The following is a 22893-nucleotide window of genomic DNA, read 5'->3' as shown; positions in this document are numbered from 1 at the left end:
TCACTGTACAACTCTGAGAATGAAAGCATGCACTATATAACTGTTAAAATAGTCTTAAAAATAAGAGTTATCAAAAACCCTCTTGTGATTTAGAGTAGTAAACAGTAGTAGAACAAAATAAATAGTGCATGGTAAAGCTCAGTTCATAAAGCATCTAGTCAATGTACTTTCACTTTTTGTCATACTAACTCACCAGGTGTGTTTGGAGGGAACACAGGGAGTGACGATGGCCCGTTGACCCCAGGAAGCAGCACTGGTGGCAGCCCTGATATCCCGGGGTAGCCCGAAGGGAGGCTGAGGCCGTGAAGTGCATTGTTGTTGTCCATTGCAGTCTGCAGCTGCCCAGGCATAAGGCCCTCTCCAACTTTTTTCAGCCTCTCCAGTTCTTGCTGGGCCATGAGCTGACGGACAGTGGTTGGTGCTAGGTAGTCCTTTTCTCTATCCACCTGGTTCCCCAGAGTTTCCTGCACTTTGGCGATGTGTTGTCTGGAGAAGATGTGGTCCCGCACTGACATGCGAGCAGTATACTTCACACCACAAAGACTGCACTCTGGTCTGGGGCCTTCTGGAGAGCCTTGACTCATCATGAATGGCTTTCCAATGTTTATCTTGAATTTCTTTTCTTTAGCGCGGGCATTTTGGAACCACACCTGGACGACACGTTTGGGGAGTCCAATCTCATTGCCCAGCATCTCACACTCCTGCATCGTGGGGGTGCGGTAATCAGTGAAACAGGCTTTGAGAACTTTAAGCTGCAGATTGCTCATTTGAGTCCTGAAGCGCTTGTGTCCTGGCCTGTCTCCACAGTTGCTGCCTTTGCCTGACTTGCTAAAAGGATTAGTTGCACCAAAAGGACTTGGTGAACTGGGATCGGCCAGGCTGGATGACTCACTTTGGTCATTCATCTCCTCCATGTCGTCATCTCTGGAGCTAAAGTAAGAGTCACAGTCTCTTCCAGAGAAGCTCAGGGATGGGCTCACCATGCTGAACTGGAATCTATCACTTCCACAGTCAGAGTTTGAGAGCACATTGTTTTTATTATCACTGAGCTTGTCACTACCATTAGCTGTGAAGCTCTCAATCTCGTTGTTATTGGCCTCATCACCAGTTGTAGCATCACTAATGGCCGTATTAATTGATGATGTTTCATCAAAGTCTATCTTCATGTCATAGCATGACATTTCTGCTGAATTCATATTGGGCCCTTCAATTTCATCACAGTTTTCAGCTTTTAAGGATGAAGGGCTTAAGAAGTTTTTTATCTGGGCTTCAGTTGGTTTCATGGGGGTAGAGGATGCAGTAGGCAGCTCATAATCGATCTGTTCACTTTTAGTTGGCAGTGGTGGGCAGTCGAAGAAAGAATATTTATTTGGGCTTTCACCTCTGTCATTGTCTGCATTCATCATTGGGCTGGGGGGCAAGCTGAAGCCTGCCTGTTTAGCCTCGTGCCAATGTCTAGATCTTATATGGCTGTCTAAAGCAGATTTAGCCTTGAAGAGCGCTCTGCAGAAGGGGCATTTCTTGTGTGACTGTGAGGGTCCGATGGCTCGGAACTGCCCCTTTCTTTCTCTTGCACGAGTGTTTTGGAACCACACTTGCACCACCCTCTTCTTCAGACCCACCTCTCGTGCGATGTGGTCTAGCATTTTTCTTGTTGGGTTAGAGTCGAGCAAATATTTATCATAAAGTATCTCCAGTTGTTCTGGCGTGATGGTGGTTCTCAGACGCTTGTCTCTGTGTTGTTCTTCACCACTGTTTCCACTATCTTTATCAACTGTAGCCTCATCCTTGTCATCCAGTTTTCTCTTCATGGCCCCGGCAGATGCTAGGCTAGCACTGCTCTGTGAAGGGATTTGGGTTAGACCCCCAGAAAGCAGGTGACTGGCCATTAACGGGTTGTTTGGGTCAAATATCATATACGGCATATCAATTGGTCTTTCAAGAAACTGAGAATGTAGGAATTGGTTTTGGGCCGCCAGGAAATGCATGTGCTGGTGCTCTTGCCATAACTCCATAGTTGGGAAAGCGATCTTGCATTGCTCACACTGGTACTGCAGCATTTGGTGGGACAGGCTGTTAGTCAATGTAGAGAGAGCCATGGAGAGAGGACTGGAGGGCACCGTTGCGGCCTGTGGCTGGGAGTGCGGCCTGGACATGGGGGGCTGTGTAGCTTTTTGAGGAGGAGGCTGGGGAGTGCAGGCCTTGGATGGTCTTGGTTCGGGCAGGGACTTTATCACAGGCGACGGGGCATTTTCAGTTTGTTTGGTTTCAAATTCATGGCTAAACGGCTCAGGCTTGGGGGAAATTTTGCCCACACTTGTATGAGGGGAGGCCAGCGTAGGCGAGCTAGAGCCGGAGCTTGTCGCCGTCCCATGGGGCTGTCTGGAATATTCAGAGAACATATGGGACTTTGGGAGACTTAGGTCGTAGGAATCATTGTAATCCTCAGACTGGGTTTCGTCATTTGCGTCTTCATCCTCATCTTTGTAGCATTGCTTTTTCTGATGTGTGATGAGGTCAAAGATTCTTGGAAACACAATGTTACACTTTTTGCACTGGTACTGCATGTTGCTAGTTCTGATGTAGCGTTCATTTGTTAGCTCTTTCTTCTCGCTGTCTTTCGAATCCGCCTGGTTTTCATAGCTCTTGCGGGCTTTTTGTCTGGCATTTTGGAACCACACCACAATGACTCTTGTTGGTAGGTTCAGGACAGTGGAGAGCTGCTCTATCTCATCGTCCTTCGGGTATGCGTTTGTGTCAAAGAAATCTTGGAGAACTCTCAGTTGGTAATCTGTGAATCTAGTTCTGGAGGATCTCTTGTTCATGGCTTGGTCAGTTCGATAGTCATGAGCGCTGACTTGGGGCTCCATCCTAATGTCTTCCAGTGTGGTGATAGGAGGGATATTGAAGTTATAGGGTGAGTCTTTACTACGCTGCCTTTCTTTGAAGAGGGTGTTACGGAACCAATGCTTTATAACTTTTTGCGGCAGGCCAGACTTTTCTGACATCTCTTGAATTTGCTCCTCGTTTGGAGAATTGTTGATATCAAAATTGGCTCTGAGAATCTTCAGCTGGTCGTCAGTAATGCGAGTGCGCGGCCGCTTGAACTGGGACTGGCGCAGGAAATTGGGATCGAGAGCCAATTGCTGCTGGCAGAGTTGGGTCAAGTCCGAGGATAGAGAGTCCATGCCAGGCAGTTGTAGGGCAAATTGTGGTGGTAGGCCTGGTTGCTGAACAGACTGCATCATCAGAGATGGGAAGAGAGGCAGGTCTAGTGGGACAGGGAGCTGCACTTGGGGGGATGCGGGAGGGGCAGCTGGTGGTGGAGGTGGGGGAGGCGGCTGGGGAGTGGGAGCCCGGTGAGCCGGCTGATGTGGGGCTGCTGCAGCCGGTGAAGGGGCCGAAGTTTGGGGCTTGGACATTGACGTGGAGGCTGGCTGCGGGGTTGTCACAGAGGCAGGGGCGGGTGGTGGTGGAGGAGGGGGCGGAGGTGGGGGAGTCTCTGGAGAGGAAGGGTTTATGGGGTAGAGCTTGTCGTAGGCCTCTCTGTACTGTTGAGCAAATTTCTCCAGCTCACCGTAAGGGAAAAACTGGCTGTGGACATGCTCCTGGTGGCTTTTGAGAATGAGCATGTTGGAAAAGAACTTCCCGCACATGCCGCACTCCAGCTTATCTGTGTTTATTTCTACTTGCTCAGTCCCATCTTTGTTTTTCTTCTGAATTTTCTGTCTGTTCTCATTGTATTGGATTACAAGCTCGAATCCGAAGTTTTCCAGCAGTGCCTTGGCTGCGTTGCCCCTTGCTCCTGATACTATACGTGGGGGAGGAATCAGCGGCTCTGAAAACTTGGACTTTTTAATATCTTTGTTTTCTTTATTGTCACTGAGTAAATCTCCATTTTCCATTTTGGCTTTATTTTCTTGCCTTTCGAACTGCTCTTCGGCCTCCCGTGACATTTGCACATCCGAGACAGCACTGGACTCTGATTTGGACTTGATGTTCTGCTGGTTTTTCTGTGACTGGGAAGCCTGCTGCTGCTGGGCCTGTTGTTGGGCTTGAACCTGCTGAAGCTGGTGCTGCTGCTGCATTTGTTGTTTCAGATCCTCTAAGAATGACCCAGTGAGACCTGGCATCCCGAAAGCTGCTGCGGAGTGTAGGGCCAGCTCTGGACTTAGATTAAACTCTGCCCCTGGGATGTAGAATGGGAACAGGAACTGGGGCTGTTGGAACTGCAGGAGCGCCTCTGGAGTCATTGGGAAATGTGGGAAGAATGCCGGGTTTAGGAATTGCGGCTGGAAAAACGCAGCCTGCTGTTGGAGTTCATGCTGCAGCTGAAGCTGGAGTTGGGTGGAGGCCTGGGCAGATTGGTGGCTGCTGCTCTGTGCGGAGATATGCTCAGTGCTCGTGCTCTGTTTGGTGTTGCTGCTGTTCACTTCTTTGGATTCCATTGAATTCTCTTTGTTAGCAGGTGTGCCACTTCTAGCGTTGTCAGAGTTAGTATTGTTCCCCTGTGTGCTTGGCGCTGGGCTTTTGGCAGGGACTGAACCACTGTTACTGCTGCTGTTTTCACTTTTGGCTGTTCTGGCTTTGGTCTGGTGGAGAACTGACCTCATATGGATTTCGAGTGTTGAACTTTGGCTATAAGCAACATTGCAGATATTGCATTTGAATGGTTTGTTATCAACACTGTTGCTAGTCTCTTGGGGAACTGGGCTTGAAGCTTCTTGGAGCACTTTCTTCAGTTTATGCAAATGGGACACTGAATTATAGTGAACCAGCAGAATGTTCTTCTGAGTAAAGGACTCTTTGCATACAGTGCATTTATAAGGCCGTGATGGGTCTAAGAACTTCTCCATGGTAAAGTTGGGCCCTTTTCTGAATGGCAAGGTTCGTTTTGGTTCTGCCATGTCATCCAGCAGTGAGCCGCTGTCACTGCCAGTGGGACTGGGCTTTTCTTCTTGGTCAAGTTCATCATCTTTGTCTAAGTCATGTTCAAAGGCTTGAGCCTCTTCTAAAGCTCTGACCTCACTCTCAGTGATATCTCCATTTATTGGTAAGTTTCCAACCAGCTGCTGCACCTCAGCTTCACTTAGTTCAGGATGCCCATTTTCCAAATGTTTCCTGAGGGCCAGGAATGTCCTGAAGCTGCGCTGACAGAGGCTGCACATGGTGGCTGCTCGGATGGCATGGTATTGGGAATGTATCTGAAGCTTCTGCATTGTCTTGAAGGCCAGACTGCAGTGGTTACAGCGGTATTTGTAGACATGTCGGTCGGATACAGACAGCTGCTGTTGTTGCTGCTGCAGCCTCTGCAGCTCAGTAAGATGGTCCTGTAAGGCATCAGAGGACTTCTCGTGTCCGACATTACTGGCTTTGTTCCAGTCTGGGGCCTCGGAGGCTTCCTTTGGAGGCTTAAGTTCTTCACATTGCACTTCCATTTCATTCTTCTCCTCATCCTTAAGGTTGTTTCCTAAAATAAAAAGAAGAAAGAAATTAGTTACTGCCTAAGACTGTCAAGATTGATAACTGTATTACTGGATATCAATGACAAGCAAATCATGCAAATCATGTACCTTGAGCCTTTCCAGTGGCTTCAGAAACAGAAGAAGAGGAATCCATCACAGATGAGCTTTTGTCTTGTCCAGTTTGGGGATGCATTGCATTATTTGGTGTTGCCTTTTCAGGTCCCAGAACCTAAAATTAAAAATAAAGAAAATGTCTGTGTAAGCTCTCAGTTGTACAGGAGTCGTCCATTCTAGATGAAGGTTCTTGAGCCATCTAAAAAACATTTACAATAAGTTCCCCTCTGGGACCAGGACTCTCACTGAGATTTTTAATCTCAGTGGGACTCCTGGTTAAATAAAGGTAAAAAAAAACAAAAAAAAAAACTTCTGTACCCTGTAGTTCTACACTTCAACTACATAGTACAGACAATTACACAGGAACCTTCAACTAGAATGTTAAGGCTTTTGAGAAAATATGTGTATAATACAGTGCCATAACATACCGTCATTATAAGCTTTTCCACACAGTCTGGAGCCACACTGTGGAGGTGTGTCAGGTGCAGCTGCAGATGGATCTTGTTGCTCAGGACGTCCTGGCACAGCGGGCACCGAATCACTGGCTGCATGGAATGCTGCGACATCACATGGAGCTGCATAAGGTTGGCATCTTTACTGCTGTAGTTACAATAAGGGCACTGCTGGACCTGCAAAACAAGAACACGAGAAGGATATTAGCTGAAAGCATAATGTTGCTGTAACCAAATCAACTTTGCACCAGATTTGTACTGCTCCAGGCTCCTCATGTTACCTTCATCACCCTTTCCACTAACCCTATGCCCACCTTTACACAGAAACCATGGCTAAACCATGTTTCCTATAATTCACTTAAGTCTCTGATCTCATGCAATTTTATTAGCAGAAAACACGATTGGGCAGAATTTCTAATCAGGATATTACAGATGACAAAGGTGTGTACTCACTCAAGCTACGCCTTGCCCTCATTAAAGGGAGTACTCAGAACATAGCTGCCTCCCCACCACCTGTCTTAATAGAATCCATTTCTGAAATGACTAAGTCCTCCCTCTTTGCAGAGCACTGCACCAGACCAGCTAATACTTCATAATCTAATTTAAAAACACATATAATTTAAAGAGATGCAAAAGGGGGACAAAGCAGAGAGTAAGGCCTAAGGCTAGTACAGGTATCCACTTAAAGCACAAAGACTGCCCTGCTCAGTTTGATGCTAAAAAGCTCTGTCAGGGAGGGAAGAGGGAGCGAAGTTTAACCCTTTGAAAGAACGCTGGTGCCAGCAAACGCTAAATGCATATGTAAGCGTTTCTGCATCTTAGACACTTCCCTTATTAACCTTTCTATTAATGCTAGTGAGTCTTGTTTTCTCTTTGTACAGAGTTTCCTCTTGTTCATCTTCTTAATTGTATAAACAGGAACTTCAATTCAGTACAGTACATACAATGGTACATTTTCATTTTGTTGAAAATATATATAATTAACACTTCACCTGTTCATTGGCAGAAGTCTTTCCTTCAGCAGACTTGGGCCTTTTTGGTGTGGTTTCGTTCTGTCGGTCCAGCAGGAGGGAATGTTTACCCATGCTGTTAGGTCCTGAAATCTCTTTGGATATGGCATTGGTTCCTGGAAGAGAAGTAGAAGAAATAAGAATGTTAGAATGAATTGAAAAACATCTGGGAAAAGCAGTTTAGAAAAGCACACAATTCAGTATCTTAATGTGTACACAGTATTTAGCAAGCATAGCTCATGACCACTGGTGAAAAAGATTTCATCATTATGTATATGTGTTATGACGACTTCCAGAATGATTGGACACCCTGACGGTGTGAGTATGGATACATGGAACGTGGTCTGCATTATTTATAGCTATGTACAATGATGTATTTGTGCCTGAGGACATGTGAAATGGAGAAAACTCAGGCAGGCTCATTATCACAGCGCGACATACATTAAATGTTATGGTAATATGATACACTTCATTAGTTCATATACATTTCCCCAGCCACAGCCACAACTTCTCGCTCGCTACAAGATGCAAAATTTTCTGGGCTCAGTCACGGCTGGGGCGGCTCGCGTCGTGTGCCTGCGTTTGTGAGTGTGTACGCCTGTGTGTGTGTGTGTAAGTGTGCATGGCATTAACAGTGCAACGTTCAGCCCCTGGTTGTATTTAGTAAATGCTGCAGCTGCTGATAAATCTTTCATTAGGCTCATCCTACGATACCAGCCGTGCAGACCCCACTATACTCTGCCACTGCAATTTAGCCACTCAACACAGCACAAAGACACAGCAACTCTTCCTCCCTCCTACCCTACCTCTCCCTAAGCCATCTCCCCCTCACTCGCCCACCTCCCTCGTCTGGTCACTCAAGGCAATATGTGAGCCTCACTCTTGCGAATCAACGCTTCACGCTAGATGCACAAATGGAAAAAAAGGGAAATCAAAGCACTGATACATAGAGAGGGGGCTGAAGAAAAAAAAAAAACATTTTGTATTTCATATTATTCTGTGGGTCGTGTTTGTATTGGGCGCATATCAATTCCTCCGGCCCGTTCATGCATTTTAATTCTGTTGCATTAAGTAGGCGTTCCACTTATTTTATTTGTAATCCCCTATATCTGGAGCCTGAAATATTGGCCTGTCAAGGGAAGTGACAAGAGAGACGAAGGGAGGAAAGAAAGGCAGGAAGAGAGAGAGAGAGGGAGAGGGTGGAAAAAACACAAGGGCACAATGTGAATTTCCAAGAACATGGGAGAATTGCTGTGCAGCTGAGAATAGCGAGGTAATCTGCTCTCCGTGCGCCTGTGATGGCCCTGCAGGGCTTGTGTGTGTGTGTGTGTGTGTGTGTGCGTGTCTGTCTGTGTGTGTCTGTAATGTGTGCTTCCCGACAGGCCGCCAACACTCCATTGGTCCGAGCGCACCAGCCTGGAAGCACCCGTCGTATCACCTGACCTTTTCAAAGACTTCACCACGCCTCCCGTATTTATTATGACCATTTCTAATTTCAACTTTCAATTCCCCCCCCCCCCCCCCCATCTTCCAGTCAATTTGCAACTAAATTACATCCCTGCAAAAAGGAGATGAGGCGATTGTCGGACAAGAGGCTGCAAACACATTTACAATGCGGCGGCGGAGGGAGCCCACACATCAACATTGATTACTGTCATATTGAATGTAAATATGTGTTTGCACAGCCCGTGTGAGCGTGTGCATGTTTGACATAGTTTCCCTCGTGTGTAGCATATACTTTCAATTTTCATCAACTCGCTATAATATTTAGGAGAACCATCTGCTTAAGCACTACAAGAGCTTACTAAATCACACTTCCAGCTATAGTGTGCTTTTTTGGGGGGATGATCTATTGTTTTCAAAATAGTTGAGGGCCCTCAACAGTGCACACACAATGGCTGAAAATGTGTCATCAGCGCTCACAATGTTGCCCTCGAAAACCAAAATGATAGCTAAAATAATTAGGGGAATACTCGACTGTGGCGTTGAGAACAAGACAAGAGTAAGAGACATTTTTCCTTTGTCTCCAAGTCTGCAGCCACACGTACATGATCATGTCCTTTTCTCCTCCTCCCTACCACCTTCCCTCCATCCCTCCATCCCTCTTTCTCATCCCTTCATCCTTGTGGAGGCTCCGGCAGCTGCAGCCCAGTGAAGCGGAGGGCCAGAATAAACCTGACACCCGCACCCCCCTTCCGCCAATGACAAATGTCTGCATGCAGCAGGACCCCACTTGATTAGATAAATCAAAAAGTGATTTATGACACTCAACCTCTTTTGCATTGCGCGGGGAGCGAGAGGCGCACTCACCACCCATCTTTATTTGCGACTGTCAATGGCGTTTAGGGAGCGGTGTGTATACACAGCCTTACATACTCGCAAGTGCACGCTTAAATGGAGAAGAGTGCGGGCGCGGCGGTGGAGGGACAAGCAGTGAAAGGCAGAAAGGGCAATCAGACGAGAAAGACAAGAGCGCAGAGGCTGAAAACACCTTAGGTTATTGCTGTCCTAAATTGTTTCTAAAAACATGGACTCGCGTTGCTGCTAACGCTTTTGTTTTGTGCCCTTTGAATGCTATTCGTGAGATGAGATTGTATCACAACAAGAATATCATTAAATTCTTCAAATCAGAATGAATCCTCTGGAGCGAATAACAAAACAATCTGTGATATTTTATTTATGGCCTGCTTTGTAATTTCTAAAACAATGCAATCCTGGCATTTAATTGTATGAAAAAAGCGAGTTAGAAGAATGGAAGAGCGGGCTGGGTGGCGGTAGCTTGGATTTAGTATTCAATTTAGCTGTCCTGAGCCCTGGCAGACTGGCTAAGGTTACAGAGCAGTAAATCTAAGGCAGCGCTGGCCCAAACAGAGCAGGGAGGGCCAGCCACATGATTTACTGGCCCACTGCTCGGAGGTTACGCATTAGGGCGACCCCTGGTCACCTGATAACATTACAGCAGCATACTCTGAACCCCAAACTCCCAGTGAAGCCCTCAGCAGGCCCACATGTAGCCGCGGGGAAGGTCGAGCGAGGCAGAGGAGAGCAGGGGGGGAGAGAGGGAGAAAGCGCAGCTACTAAACAGCAGCTGTCGTTCAGTTGTGTTTTTTAATGACTAACGTCCTTTCTTCTCCCCGTTCTGAGTGCGTTCTAATGAGAGATAAATATGAGCAAGGCCATGTCACTTTTGACAAATCATCTGAAATGTTCAACAAGCTGTCAGGAAACATGCGCACACAAAAGCATGGCTGCAGGGCTGTAATTAAATATGCTAATAACTTTAATCATGTTTAATCTCGTCTTGTTGAAGCACAGAACAAGCGGAGCCCTCATGTCAAGATCTGCAAAATGCATGCAAATAAAAATGAGAAATTTATTCAAAACAAGAAGCTGCTAATATGGAATATTTAACATCTGATTTGGTTTGCATGAGGTTCCGTTTTTGTTTCTCCACTTATCTTAACAATTTAAACTTACACACGAAATTACTACATAATATTTGACAGCAGAAACAATGAGCAATTTCATCTGCTAATTTGAAGCAGGTACAGATGTGTAATTTCCTTGGGCAGCCTGACATACTCATTTCCATGCTCAGGCCTTTGTTTAGTTGGTTATTTATAAGAAGTGGGCCCCTGAGCCATTTCAGTGACATCCACACACAGCACAAAGCTATCTGGAAGTAATCCACATCAGGGACATTTGCATGGAAAATGTAACATGGATTATAATTAATCTAAAGTGACATGGGATTAAAAAAGACAATGTAAATGAAGCAAGGGAAAAAGCTCGGAGAGTCCTTCCTGGCCCCTCCCTCCTGTGTTTCTCTCTTCCTTCACTATCTACACTATCGAGGGCTCTTTGTTAAAGAGATCCTGGGCCGGGAGATGAAGTGCGCAAACACACTGCTCACTTGGTCACACTGTAATCCCTTCCCTAGAGATCTCCATATGGACACACACACACATGCATACACACGCACACACACTCACTTTATCAGACACACAGAGCAGCACACTTTGAGCTAGCTGGAGATTTGGGGAAGGGGATGCTAAACTTGACCACTTTAAGCTGAAGAAAAAAAAAACCACAAAGGTCTGTCTATAATATTAACCCTGGCAGGGCACACTGAGGCAGCAAGCAGGCTTTGTACTTTATCAGGAATATACTATGCCACACACCTATGTTACAGTGTGTGTATACAAATCAGGATTGTGTTGTCATTCTCAGAAGTAATAGCAGCCTTATCCACTACAAGACTATCGGCTACTCTGACCTCAGTGATGAAGCGATATATTGCAGTTTTTTGCCGATATTGTGTCACCTATTGCGCTAACAATAATTTGGTGATGTGCAGCCAATCAAAGGAGATTAACTATTCAATTTAGTGTTTAACCTTTTTATATTGTTTCAACCATTGGTAATTCTGTGGATGATCCAATCGATTTTTGACATTTCAATTGCAAACTCTATTCCACTGACCAAGACATTGTGACTATACCAGTTTGGATGCATTTCCATTAAAACCTATGCCTCCATCCATGTATGTGTGGGCGAAAAAAAAAGGTTAATATAAAAAAGTTGCGAAGAGAGCAAGCTTAATTGCGATTCAGGCAATATCATCCATCCATCCATCTCCGTCCGCTTTATCTGGGATCGGGTCGCGGACGCCTAGATGCATCTTCTAGGTTCCTACGTTCCTACCAGCCTAGTTGACATTATCAAGTAAATACAAAATGGCACCGTTAGACATTCACGCGGTCTATTTCATTTTCACATTCAATTGTATATGATTTACTATATATAAAATGCAAAGAGAGCTGGGCCCCTTGAAGAAAGAAGATCGACTACATGTTTTACAATTTCCATATGACTATAATGGGATACCGGTCCGTAGGCTTCAAAAGACATCCGTAGACCATACACGAACGCTCCAAACCAGCTCCGGCCGCCATTACCAGGTTTTATACAAGCTGACATCTGACGGACTGCGCTTTTGAAATCCACACATACTCAGGTTTGGCTCTAAAGCAGAGTGGAGCAGTGGACAGTGTTTTGCATGTGTGCAGTGGTGTTAAATGACGATGGCGGTAATATGCGGCGCGGAAATGCATGGATGGTGGTTCCCCGCCATGTCTGTCAGACGGACCTGTCAGGGAGATAGAGCTGAAAGATAGATGACTAGCTAAACTAATAGGCCCCAGCCTCACTCAGCTCTCCTTCTGCCTCATTGAGCTTCACATTATAGAGCTAGGTACGGCCGTGCGAGGGAACAGGAGGAGGTAGGGAGAGAGAGAGATTGGTGGTTAGGATAGATAGCGGTCGGGACTTAGGGAAGGTGCATGTTCGTGTGCGTCCTCGGGGGGAGGAGACACATTAGTAAAAGGCAGGAAAGAATGAGAGAGAGAACCCCATGCAATGACAGAGAAAAAAGAGCCCTCCATGCAATATTCATCTGGAGTCATGGATTTCCATCTCATACATAAAAAGACCATATGAATTCTTATTTGGGTAAATCAAATCTAACAAAGCCAGGGCTATCCCGACCACAGCCTTGAGCGGAGGCATTATGTGTAGCTCTTCCTCGCCCCGAAATAATCAAAAAATACAGCACGCCGCCTTGTACAGATAGTTACCCCTCCCTGCTAACAACATTCTTACAAACAAATCCCTTTCTGCTCTTTCCAGTGCGAGGTCGGCGGAAGAGACGCAGATTGGACAACAATTAAAGAACAGATAGGGGGAAAAAATAGAAAGAGAAATGAAAGAAGGGTGTAGGGTGAAAACTAATTTAAGTGTTGCAGGGATGCAGTGCAATATTAGAAAAACATATACACAGCCCCCCCATCTAATCCTACGCTTATGAAAAATTAATATGTCATCGGAGAGGGCACAAGAACTAGGAAAGATTAATGCAAGGCGCTTATAAATTACAAGCACGCAAACTGATTTGATTAAAAAATAATCTGGGGCCTGGACACAGCCTGGTAATATCCACAACAGTCAACTTATCCTCTCCCTCTTCCTCTGTCCCTCTATTCCCCATGCGCTCTCTCTGTCTGGTCTCCTCGCACTTTTCTCTTTCTGTCAGATGGTAACGATTAAAGCGGGTCACATGGAGGCTAGTCAGCAGCGTTCACATGGTACGCACACATGCTTTTTGTACTCTTATCGGAGGCGAGCGGAAGATGAAGGATAATTATGAGAAAGAAGGATGCTAGCAGTTCAGAGGTGTGCGATGGGAGGGTGCAAGCGAGTGTGTATGTGGCAACTTACTGTCGCTTTTCCTGCCTTCGGTCAACTCTCGATCGGTCAGCCCAGGTCTGGAGGAGGAGCGAGGGGATCTCTCACTGTCCTCACCGGTCTCATCTGGATAAAAGAGACAAAACGTTAGCCACAATGCACATGTATGAACGTGCGATCTGAATGGTTAGCTGCTGTGTTTTTGTCATTTATGATCGAATAAATTACATTCATCCTTTGGGAGTGGCGTACATTGAATTAGTAGTAGCACCAGAGCTGTGTACAGCCAATTGCCAAATGCGAAATTTTGATATAGCTGTTTTTGTCAATCCTTGCATCAGTAGGCTGCAATGACAACGTTATATGCCGTTATAGATACCGTTTAATTCAATGCGTTTTGTTGCTACCTTAAAACGTAACTCAGCAATCCGACACAAACGTGCAACTCGGTACTATTAGCAGATTACCCCGCACATCTTGGAGAGTTCAGCCCCTTGTTTGATAATTCTGTGTATCTCAGTGTTCTGCCAGTGGATTAAAGTGTGTGTGCGCCCATATATGTGTAGCGCATGTGTGTGTCTGTCTAAAATGCGGGTGTGTATGTGTATATGTGTCGCTAGCACAAGCTAACACTAATCCTAGCCGAGCCCCAGCGCTCCCTTTCATCCAGCCATCATTTGTCTCCGGCTGGGCTGATGTCACTTTGTAATGAATTTTGAGCAGTCTGAGAGAGGCCAGATAACCAGGCTCACACACACACACACACACACACACACACACACACACACACATACACACACTTACACACACACACACACACACATGCATACCCGGCACACAATATAGAAAAAAAAGAGACACTTCAAATTTATACACAAGCGCTATCATATTCACACAAATGCGTGTACACAGCAAAACCGTTCAAAATTTTATGTCTCCTAAACAGAGGGGGGAAGCGTCTGGGGTGGGTCTTTCACTACAAGCCCCTCACTCCAGTATAGAAAGAAAGTGGAGAGTAAAAAAAAAGCTGTGCTCATCAATCCTGCACTAGCTTAATAGCCATATTTTACAAAGCACACACACACACATGCACAGTCATATTCATAGAAATTGGGCAAAGGGTGCATTGAGGTCACTTTGCATTAGCATACAATCACTTTGGCCATTGTAGGACGAGCATAAGGGGCCAGCGGAGAACCCCCCTTTAGGAAACCTGATATGATTAACCCCTTCACATTTGGCGGAAGCGCAGACGAGTGGCGCCGCACCCTTTAAGACCAACACATTAAGTGGACATTATATACAGCATGAAATTTTCATGGCAGATGCTGCTGTGTGATTGAGGGGGGGAAATTGCGTTCCTTTCCTTTATCTGGGTGCTTATTCATGAGTATTTTTGCACTTGGGTCCCGCACGTTTTCATGTCAAGGTGTGTGCGTGTGTCCTTGTGCGCGTGTGTTTGTAAGAAAAAAGACAGAGAGACTGGGACTGCACTCTGCTCCTGATGTTTTATTAATATGTCGGTGACAGCAGGGATGAAATATCTCCTGTCAGCCACTGGAGCCTGGGCTTGCAGAAATTGCAATTTTCACTGCTGCGGCTGCGGCGTCCATCTTTGTATTTTAATTCGCTCCACCTTCGTATGGAGGGACGTAAGCATAGGAACATACCACTGCAGAGGTGTGCGGCTACGGAAAGGTGTAAACACTGTGTACGCCTTTAAGGATGGAAAGACCTTGGCTACTCCTGCTTTCAGCTTTTTGGTAAAGTGACAAGGTAATGGTATTGGTAATGTAATGGTAGCAATGGTTGTCAAGATTCTGTTAATGTTGCACATTTTCTAATTAATATATCCAATGAATGTATCCCACAATTTAAACTAGTATTTCAAAATCATTCAAATTGATTTATTTCATAAGAACAATGCAATGTTACGATGAACACAGGCTATTCATAGCTGATCTTCATATGGGAGCTCCCTAGTTGCTCTTTCTACTTACAGTGCATTGAAATTTGCAGTCAATTTTACAATTTCTGATCCAGTAGGTTACACACAATTTATTCCATGTAGTTAAATCAGTAAAACTGGTTACACAGGGCAACAATAACACTGCATATATCTCCCCTTATTAATAACCTCTAGGGGGCACTCTACCAGTGGCTTGATAGGTCACTAGAGAGAATAAAAGACAAAGAGCAGGGAAAGGGGACAAAGGGGGTAGGAGCTAGGAGTTAGGGCTGAAAGACGCAGCGAGGGGAGCGGGCTCTGATCATCTGGGCCTCATCAGGGCTTTTTCATTGCCTTCCTCACAGTCGTTTATAGATGTGTGGCGTGTGTGCATACAGGGGAATGCGTTTCCACACTCAGGACATTCCCAGACGAGCTCTCTCAATACATCAGCACTGTGTCTGCCCTCTGCCTGACCCTGACAGTAACACACCACATGAGAGCCTGCAACCACTGCGCACAAAGCTACACGAATGTGAGGGCGCGCACGGGGCCCGGTAGAGTGCGCGCGAGCCATTGATCAAGCAACACAGACAGTGACGGGTTGTGTTTGTGTACGGGTGCGAGGGGCGTTTTGGGGGGAGAAAAGAGAAGTGGAGTTAGCGACGGCGTTGGGGGACTTTTGGACCATCAAGTTAATGGCTACCAGAGGACGTGGAGCTAACTTTCTGCAGTCACCTTCCCCGGCCAGGCTATGTAGATGCAGACGCATGGACGCGCACGCACAGGACGCGCACATAGACGTGGTCGAGGGAGTGGTGTGTGCGATTCTGGCAGCGCAGTGGGACTTTCTTTGATGTGGGTCGGTCAGAACATTAAAGTCGGCCGGTGAGATGATGCTAACCACAGGCCCTGGCTCTGATTACCCTGCAACCAACACCAAGCCTATATTTAAACATTATAGGGCAGAGAATAATTAAGCGATTTGTGATCAGGAGCACTGCTAAAAACTGGCATATTTTTAGATGCTGATGTTGGACTCATTTCAAAGCATACAGCACAAAACAAAACCTTAACTGTTCCTCCTATACACAACAAAAACAGAACACACATTTGTTACTCTCACTATTTATATTTTAGAGTCACCATGGTCAAAAAGACAAATAGTTATGTCAAAATAGACAAGTAGCTGTTTCATTTCAACATTTCATAATTTGGTCACATTTCTTTCCTTAAAATTCTCATAATACTTAATAGATTTTATTATTAGTAGATACGGGTAAAACTGGTCTATTTAGTTGGCCAACTACACTAAAACTTCCATAGTTAAAACATATTATTACATTCATGCTGTTTACTATCAACAGTAAATAAAAGAAAATAACAAAAGAGATGTCCAAGCTTTAAAAAAAATGGGATTTGGACATATGGGAGATGGGTGCATTGGAGGATGTATCGAAAGCGTGTGTGTCTCTGCCTTGTAGCTGTATAATGACCAGCTCTGAAACCACAGACCCCCCCCCCCCAACACCCCTCCCTCCCGCCTGCCCCTGAGGGCCCATAACCGCCATGCCGGGTCATTATGTGCCCTGTGGAGAACGCAGTCACACTGCACACAATCCTCAACCAACGTCACACTGAGGAAACTGTGCGCTGCGGCTCCAAAATGGCTGAATTCATTAGCCGGACCGAGCTGCCTCTAATTTGCTTCCTTAGGGCTAGGATGGTGCTCATTAAGGGGGTAAAGGAATAAGATTTCTTTTTTACATTATTGTTTATTTTAAATCTATGAAAGTGGAGCATGGACTGAAATGGTAATTGCTGCCAAAGAAAATATCTTCAGAAATATATGAGGAATCTAACATCTGCGTGTTAGAAAAAAAATATTACTGGATATTTGCAACGACTTAACCATTATGAGCTCTTGTGTTGAGCCAAGAAACTACAGTGTACATTTTGCACAACAAAAAGCCTACATTGTCTAATACAGGCAAAACATTTTTTTTTATGTTTTGGGGGGCATATTTATAGTTGATATGAATGAAAAAAAGACATGGGACAGTCTTAATAAATGAAATTGTAGCCACATGAGTCTCAAAGTCAAAGTCGTTTTGGGTTCGTTCATCAAAACCCCAATGCAAAAGAAGGGGCATAGGGCCAACATGCGCCAACCTTGTAACATCCAAACTCTTCACAGGCATGAGTTCATGTGCACATTTCACAACTTTCAGGAAGCAGCAAACAACAACTAACCAGCTAGTTCAGGATCAATGTAAAGGCTTTGTAAATAGACAGTTTTACCCAAACGTCTACTATAGATTAAGAAGAAAGACAAAACAACTGGGACCTTTCATTTCAAACAGTAAAATAGCTACACACCAAAGATCCTTCCTTTGTACTATGTATTTGGTCGTAAAGCAGTCTTAATATTTCGCATATCTCTCATAACTGCGGTGTCTGGCCTGCTTAGCCCTGACGGTGAGGCTGATTTCTTTGTACACCTCCGGTCATGTCCCTGGCGAGAGTGCGCCTGTGTGTGTGTTTGAACCGCTGCACTCCACAGCACTACGGGGGCCCCGGTGATGTCACATTCCTGCGCCGCGCGTGGCTCTAGTTTGGCCTCTGAGTTCTGAAGGCAAAAGCTTTGAAACATTACACCCTCCCACATGCCGCACACAAAACAGCCAAAGCCCCGCACATACGCACAGTCAAGGGCCAGCGGTAATACTGCCAGAGTAATAACCTTACAAACTCACTGCTCTGCCTCCCCTCTCGTTCTCTCGCCCCTCAAATCTCTATTCACCCTCCACACGCCCCTCTCCTCTTGCTTGCACCCGTACCTTTCCCCCCACCCCCTCCCCAAATTTCAGCGCGTTTAACAAGCATTTAGATCTTAACCAGATGTTGTTAATGTAGCATGTCTAAAATACTAAACATCAACCCAGCGGAGAGGGGTTTAGCTCCTGCACTGGGCCTGGGAATAACTGACACACACATCCACACGGACACATACATCCAGCGCACTCCCACACACGTCCACGGCCCACATGCTAACGTATAAACACGCACACGCTAGCACAAGCAAACACACGCTTTTCCATCCGCACGCTTCAAATCCGCCCACCGCCGCTCATTTTATTGCCCCAAAAAAAAAAACACATGAGAACTTATTACACCAGCAAAAAAAAAATCTATTGTTTCAGGTTGGCTCCGAAAGGCAGACAACAGGATTGTCACATTTAATACGCTCCTGGTGTGAATGTCAATAAGTTGAACTGACAGAAAAGAGCTGAAAAAATGACTTTTGTGTAAAAACGCTTGTATCAGCAGCTCCAAATTTGCTTTGTTGTTGTCAATTATGACTTCCTGAGACACTTCATTGTATTTTCTTTAGCTCAAATTGCCCGCACCGCTGTCTTGCAGTCAACTAACAAAACACCTATTACTCTTTTGGAAAAAAAAGAAAAAAAGAAAAAAGAAAGAAGTCATATGAATAAACATAGCCAAGATTAAAGGCTGGCGTGCCTGGCTTGCTGTGCAGACAGAAAGTGTTGTTCGGTGTTAAGAGGGGTTTCATTTGCTGAGCTGCGAACACTGGGGGGTACAATGTTAATGATTCTTTAATAGCAAATACAAAAGGTTTTCACGGGACACAAATATAGCTTCAAAAGGTGGAAAGAAAAACTGCTGCAGCACCTGGCCTCGCACAATAGGCTGGTGCTCCTACTGTACACCTCCACACGTGCTCCACACACACACACACGCACACACACCTGCGTCTTGCACAACGGCCATATTGCATTTCGCCGGTTTGAATCACCTTAGGCTGAGTGGGTGAATAGAGGAGGCGGCACGGCGAGCTTACACAGGGATTTAAGAATAATTTGAAAAGAAAATTCCTCTCTTCTGTTTCATCTTCCCCTTTTATTTTCTCCCTTTCTTTGTCTTTTATGATTCCCGAGTCCAATATTTATTTTAGCCCCTGATTATAAACATCTGGCCAAGAGGGCAAGTCAATCTGGGAACGGTGGAAATATCACACGAGCTTGCCAACATGACCCCGCCAGGTCTCGAGCGGAGGAAAAGAGGACACGAGAAACTGGAGGAAAAGGATGGAGACAGAGGAGGGAGAGAAAGAACTAGGAGCGCAGGGTTAATGGCCTTCCCATCTCTGTGATAAGAATTCATTCTGTTCTATTACCAGCACTTATCTACAGAGGCTGCTGTCTTTCCCCTTCTCCTTCTCAAAAACACACACACACACTCTTAGACGTAGACACAAGCCACGCACGCACAGCACGGCTCCAAGATCAATAGATGAAGCTAATGAAGAAAGCAGCTGTTTCTCGGCATACCTGCTCAACTCTATCAGGCCAACAAGATCTCGCTGTCTCATCTGTCCACCTATCTATCCATCTGTCCATCTATTTTGATATCTTTTCACACAGCTATCCATCTCCCTATCTGCTCCCAGTGCACCCATTTACCGCTCTATCTAGCTCCCCAATCCACCCCTATATACACCACACTACACTGGTAAACAAAGATCCAACCAGGGATAGATATCATTTACAATTGACCGGACTGCCTCGCCTTTCCTTGTCATGCATTCAGAGCTTATTTATTTTCCGGGAGCTAATACGCAGAGCCTGAAAAAAAAAAAAAAAAAGGGGGGGAATCTAATAAAATGGCCGCCATGGTTTAAGAGAATGGTGGAGGACGAGTGTCTATCTATGCTTAAAATAGGCATGTGACGGGCAGTGGCCAAATGGATAATGCTTAAACAGATCTTTATCCGTTTGGGCTACAGGCCTGTTCATAGCGGCGTAGGAAAACATCTGTTTCCAGAGCCGCTAGAAAATGGGATGTCAACATTTAGGGAGATATAGGATGCGCAGACCGAGATGCTTACATTTGTGCGCTATTCATAGTGGTTTGTGACTTTTTCCTCTGTATAATCACCTTGTCAAGCAAAGATAGGCATTGGACATGTATCACGCCGTTGTCACAATCAAGAAGTTTCTATTCACCCGGTTCTTTTTGTACTTCTCAGAGGCCGCATTCCTTATTGATGTGGGCTGTGCTTGACTTACAGCATCATCGTGCTTCCCGTTAGCGCATAACCATACAGACAATAAGGCAGGAGATACAACAAAACAAAAATGCGGGCCTTATTACGGGCTTGCGTGGGGTTAGTCCAATGGTAGTGCTCGTCATGAGAAGAATAAAGAGAAATATTTTGGAGTCCAAATATTTAGAAGAATCATCTCGGACCTGGAGCGACTGCCCCGGAGACGGTATTTGCAGACGGTTACAAATAAGGAGCACTGGCTTTCCAACCGACTTTCTCCCAAACATGCAAAAAATGTCCATTTCATTACTGGCTAAACAATGTCATATGGGCCCCCACTGGTCCTAATAGAAGCAGACAAAGACAGAGCAGCACACATATGCTTCGAATAAATCAGATTACTGAGGGGGGAGCAGGAGAGAGAGAGAGAGTGAGAGAAAGAGGAAAAGAAAGAAAGACACCGCGAGACACTTAGAGAATTGACCATATTCCCTGTTCCCCGGTTCACTTTCTTTAACGCCACCCCCCCCCGCCCTCCACTCCCTCCCGCCCCCGAGCTGGATCTGTTTTAGATTTGAGCCAGCACGAGGGCCATATCTCTACCTTATCTGCGCTCGCCGTCAGAAAACAGAAAGCCCCATGTTTCCATGCATTAGACTCCCAGCCCCTGACACGCCACTCGAAAATCACACAGTCCCTCAAAATGGCTGAGCAGGAAAATAAAGCAGCTCACGTATCATTTAATCAAGGTTAACTGTTGCATTGAAGGCTTCTCCTTTGCTGTTTTCCCCCCTTGAGGATTACTTTTATACAGTGTCATATCAGAGAAAATGTCATCCGTGAAAATTATGGAAATGTGTTTTAGTACTATGACAACAAATGTCACCCCAAACTCTGTAAATGAGCCTGTTTTGAAAGAGCCACAATGTGTCATTAAGGATATCTCTGAAAAGCTCTCACAAACGGAGGGATGTGACATTTTTGAGCCTCCGACCACCTCTGGATATCGACCCCATCAAGACATCCTGTTGTGTTTTTGGCTTCAATTATGTCAAAGCACTTCTCTGATGACTGTAAAAGGAAGTATTGATTGTGTTAAAGTTGTAAAAAGAAAAAGGAGAGCAGCACGGACAGGACAGAGAATATGTTAACAATTTGAGGAAAAAGGAGGAATCAATATTCAAATGACTCTTTATATTGATTTATAATTAAGTCTTAATTGCGGCGAGGCTTTTGCTTTGAAACTGCTCTGTGACAATAGCCGGGAAAGAGGATAGGGGAACATTATTGATATACTTTAACAGTGGTGGTCGCCTGGCCATTGATTCAGCCATTTTGCGGTGCCTTTGGCATGCTCTTAGGGATCTAAATGCAAGCGTTCAGGAAACACATGCACATGTTAGAGTAGCAGAGGACAGACACGTCAGCGTGCTACAATAATACACCTCACAAAGTGAACCAACTTCAGCCTCTATTGGGATTATTCTTTGGTGACCTGACCTCATCTATTCATAGCCAAAAAGTGTGGGTAATAGGTGTTAATGACAAAAAAATTTAATCAGTTGAAAAGATATTGTGAATGAATAACAAATACTTCACACATGGGCTGATGTCAGCGTGTCCTCCATTGATGAGTGAAATGTAAGAAATTATGAAAGAGTATACTAGATCTAATCATATCCTGAATTCTTTATAAACTACTAGATGTATTGTTCGATGTAATGTTAATTGTGGAGCCTATGGCCAGTGAATTGTCAGAGTATCTTTTTGCTCACTATCAGCCCATGTGACAACGTGCGAGCTGCAGTTCAGACGCGTGTCCCCACGGGCCTAATCAGGTATCACCTACCTTTTGTTTTGGGAGCTCATTGATGGATGAAATCTTTATCTGTGCTATTGATCAGGAGGGCTGGGGTCCTAAACTGTCTGTCTAGCTGCTCGCCTGCTCCCGCTCTAACAAGATTGCCAAGGCCGAGTATATCAGTTAACATTTAATCAATGGCAGCTTAAGACACTGGGGCTAAGGGAAAGAAGCCCACCGCTTGAGCCCCTGCCCCAAACTATTACCCAGGATTGAAGGGTTGGGATGTGTGTGTCTATTGGTGCGGCTGTGAAGGGGGCTGATGATTACAAGGGATTGGATCTGGTTGATCACATGTCTTCAGGGGACTGAGGTGTGAGCTAGTGTGTGTTTGTGTGTCAGTGTTTACAGGCATGCAAGTGCTGGCCTGTCAATATATGCTAATATGGAGGAAAAAATGCCAGAGGGGTTGGCATGTTGTAGGTCTGCTCAAGCTGCTCGGCGCAGAATGAGAAAACTGAATGGAACATGGGATATGGAGTAGACATGGCCATTCAAATCCACTGAAGGCCTCAAATAGTGCAGTGGTGAGGAAACACACATGCACGCACTGCAGAGAAAGATATGACATATCAAGCACTGTGTGATTTTTTTGTGCCGTGCTTGCAGAAAGCCCCCTGATGGTAAAGGGAGCAGTCAGCAAAAAAGGAATATGATCAGTTGGATTTTTTTCCCTGCCTTTTATTTTTCCATCAGCTCATCTGACTGTAAATGGAATCCTATCCGATC

General features: G+C 45.3%; 1 protein-coding gene across 3 annotated transcripts in view; it reads right to left on the bottom strand.

Annotated features, from left to right (window-relative positions):
- The window catches only part of zfhx4 (zinc finger homeobox 4), a 74064-nt gene that overhangs the window by 4436 nt on the left and 46735 nt on the right, over positions 1–22893 (bottom strand). For all 3 annotated transcript variants that reach the window (XM_079576046.1, XM_079576045.1, XM_079576044.1), the window contains exons 7-11: positions 13318–13410; positions 7024–7157; positions 6008–6208; positions 5574–5694; positions 194–5470 (exon numbers count right to left, since the gene is read on the bottom strand). In XM_079576046.1, the coding sequence (XP_079432172.1) occupies positions 194–5470; positions 5574–5694; positions 6008–6208; positions 7024–7157; positions 13318–13410 (5826 nt within the window). The remainder of the gene's footprint in view (positions 1–193; positions 5471–5573; positions 5695–6007; positions 6209–7023; positions 7158–13317; positions 13411–22893) is intronic.

This window comes from Gobius niger, assembly GCF_951799975.1.
Source record: "Gobius niger genome assembly, chromosome: 18".
NCBI classification, from domain to species: Eukaryota; Metazoa; Chordata; class Actinopteri; order Gobiiformes; family Gobiidae; genus Gobius; species Gobius niger.
The sequence above is the reverse complement of the archived record's forward strand: the minus strand, read 5'-3'. Positions and strand labels throughout refer to the sequence as shown.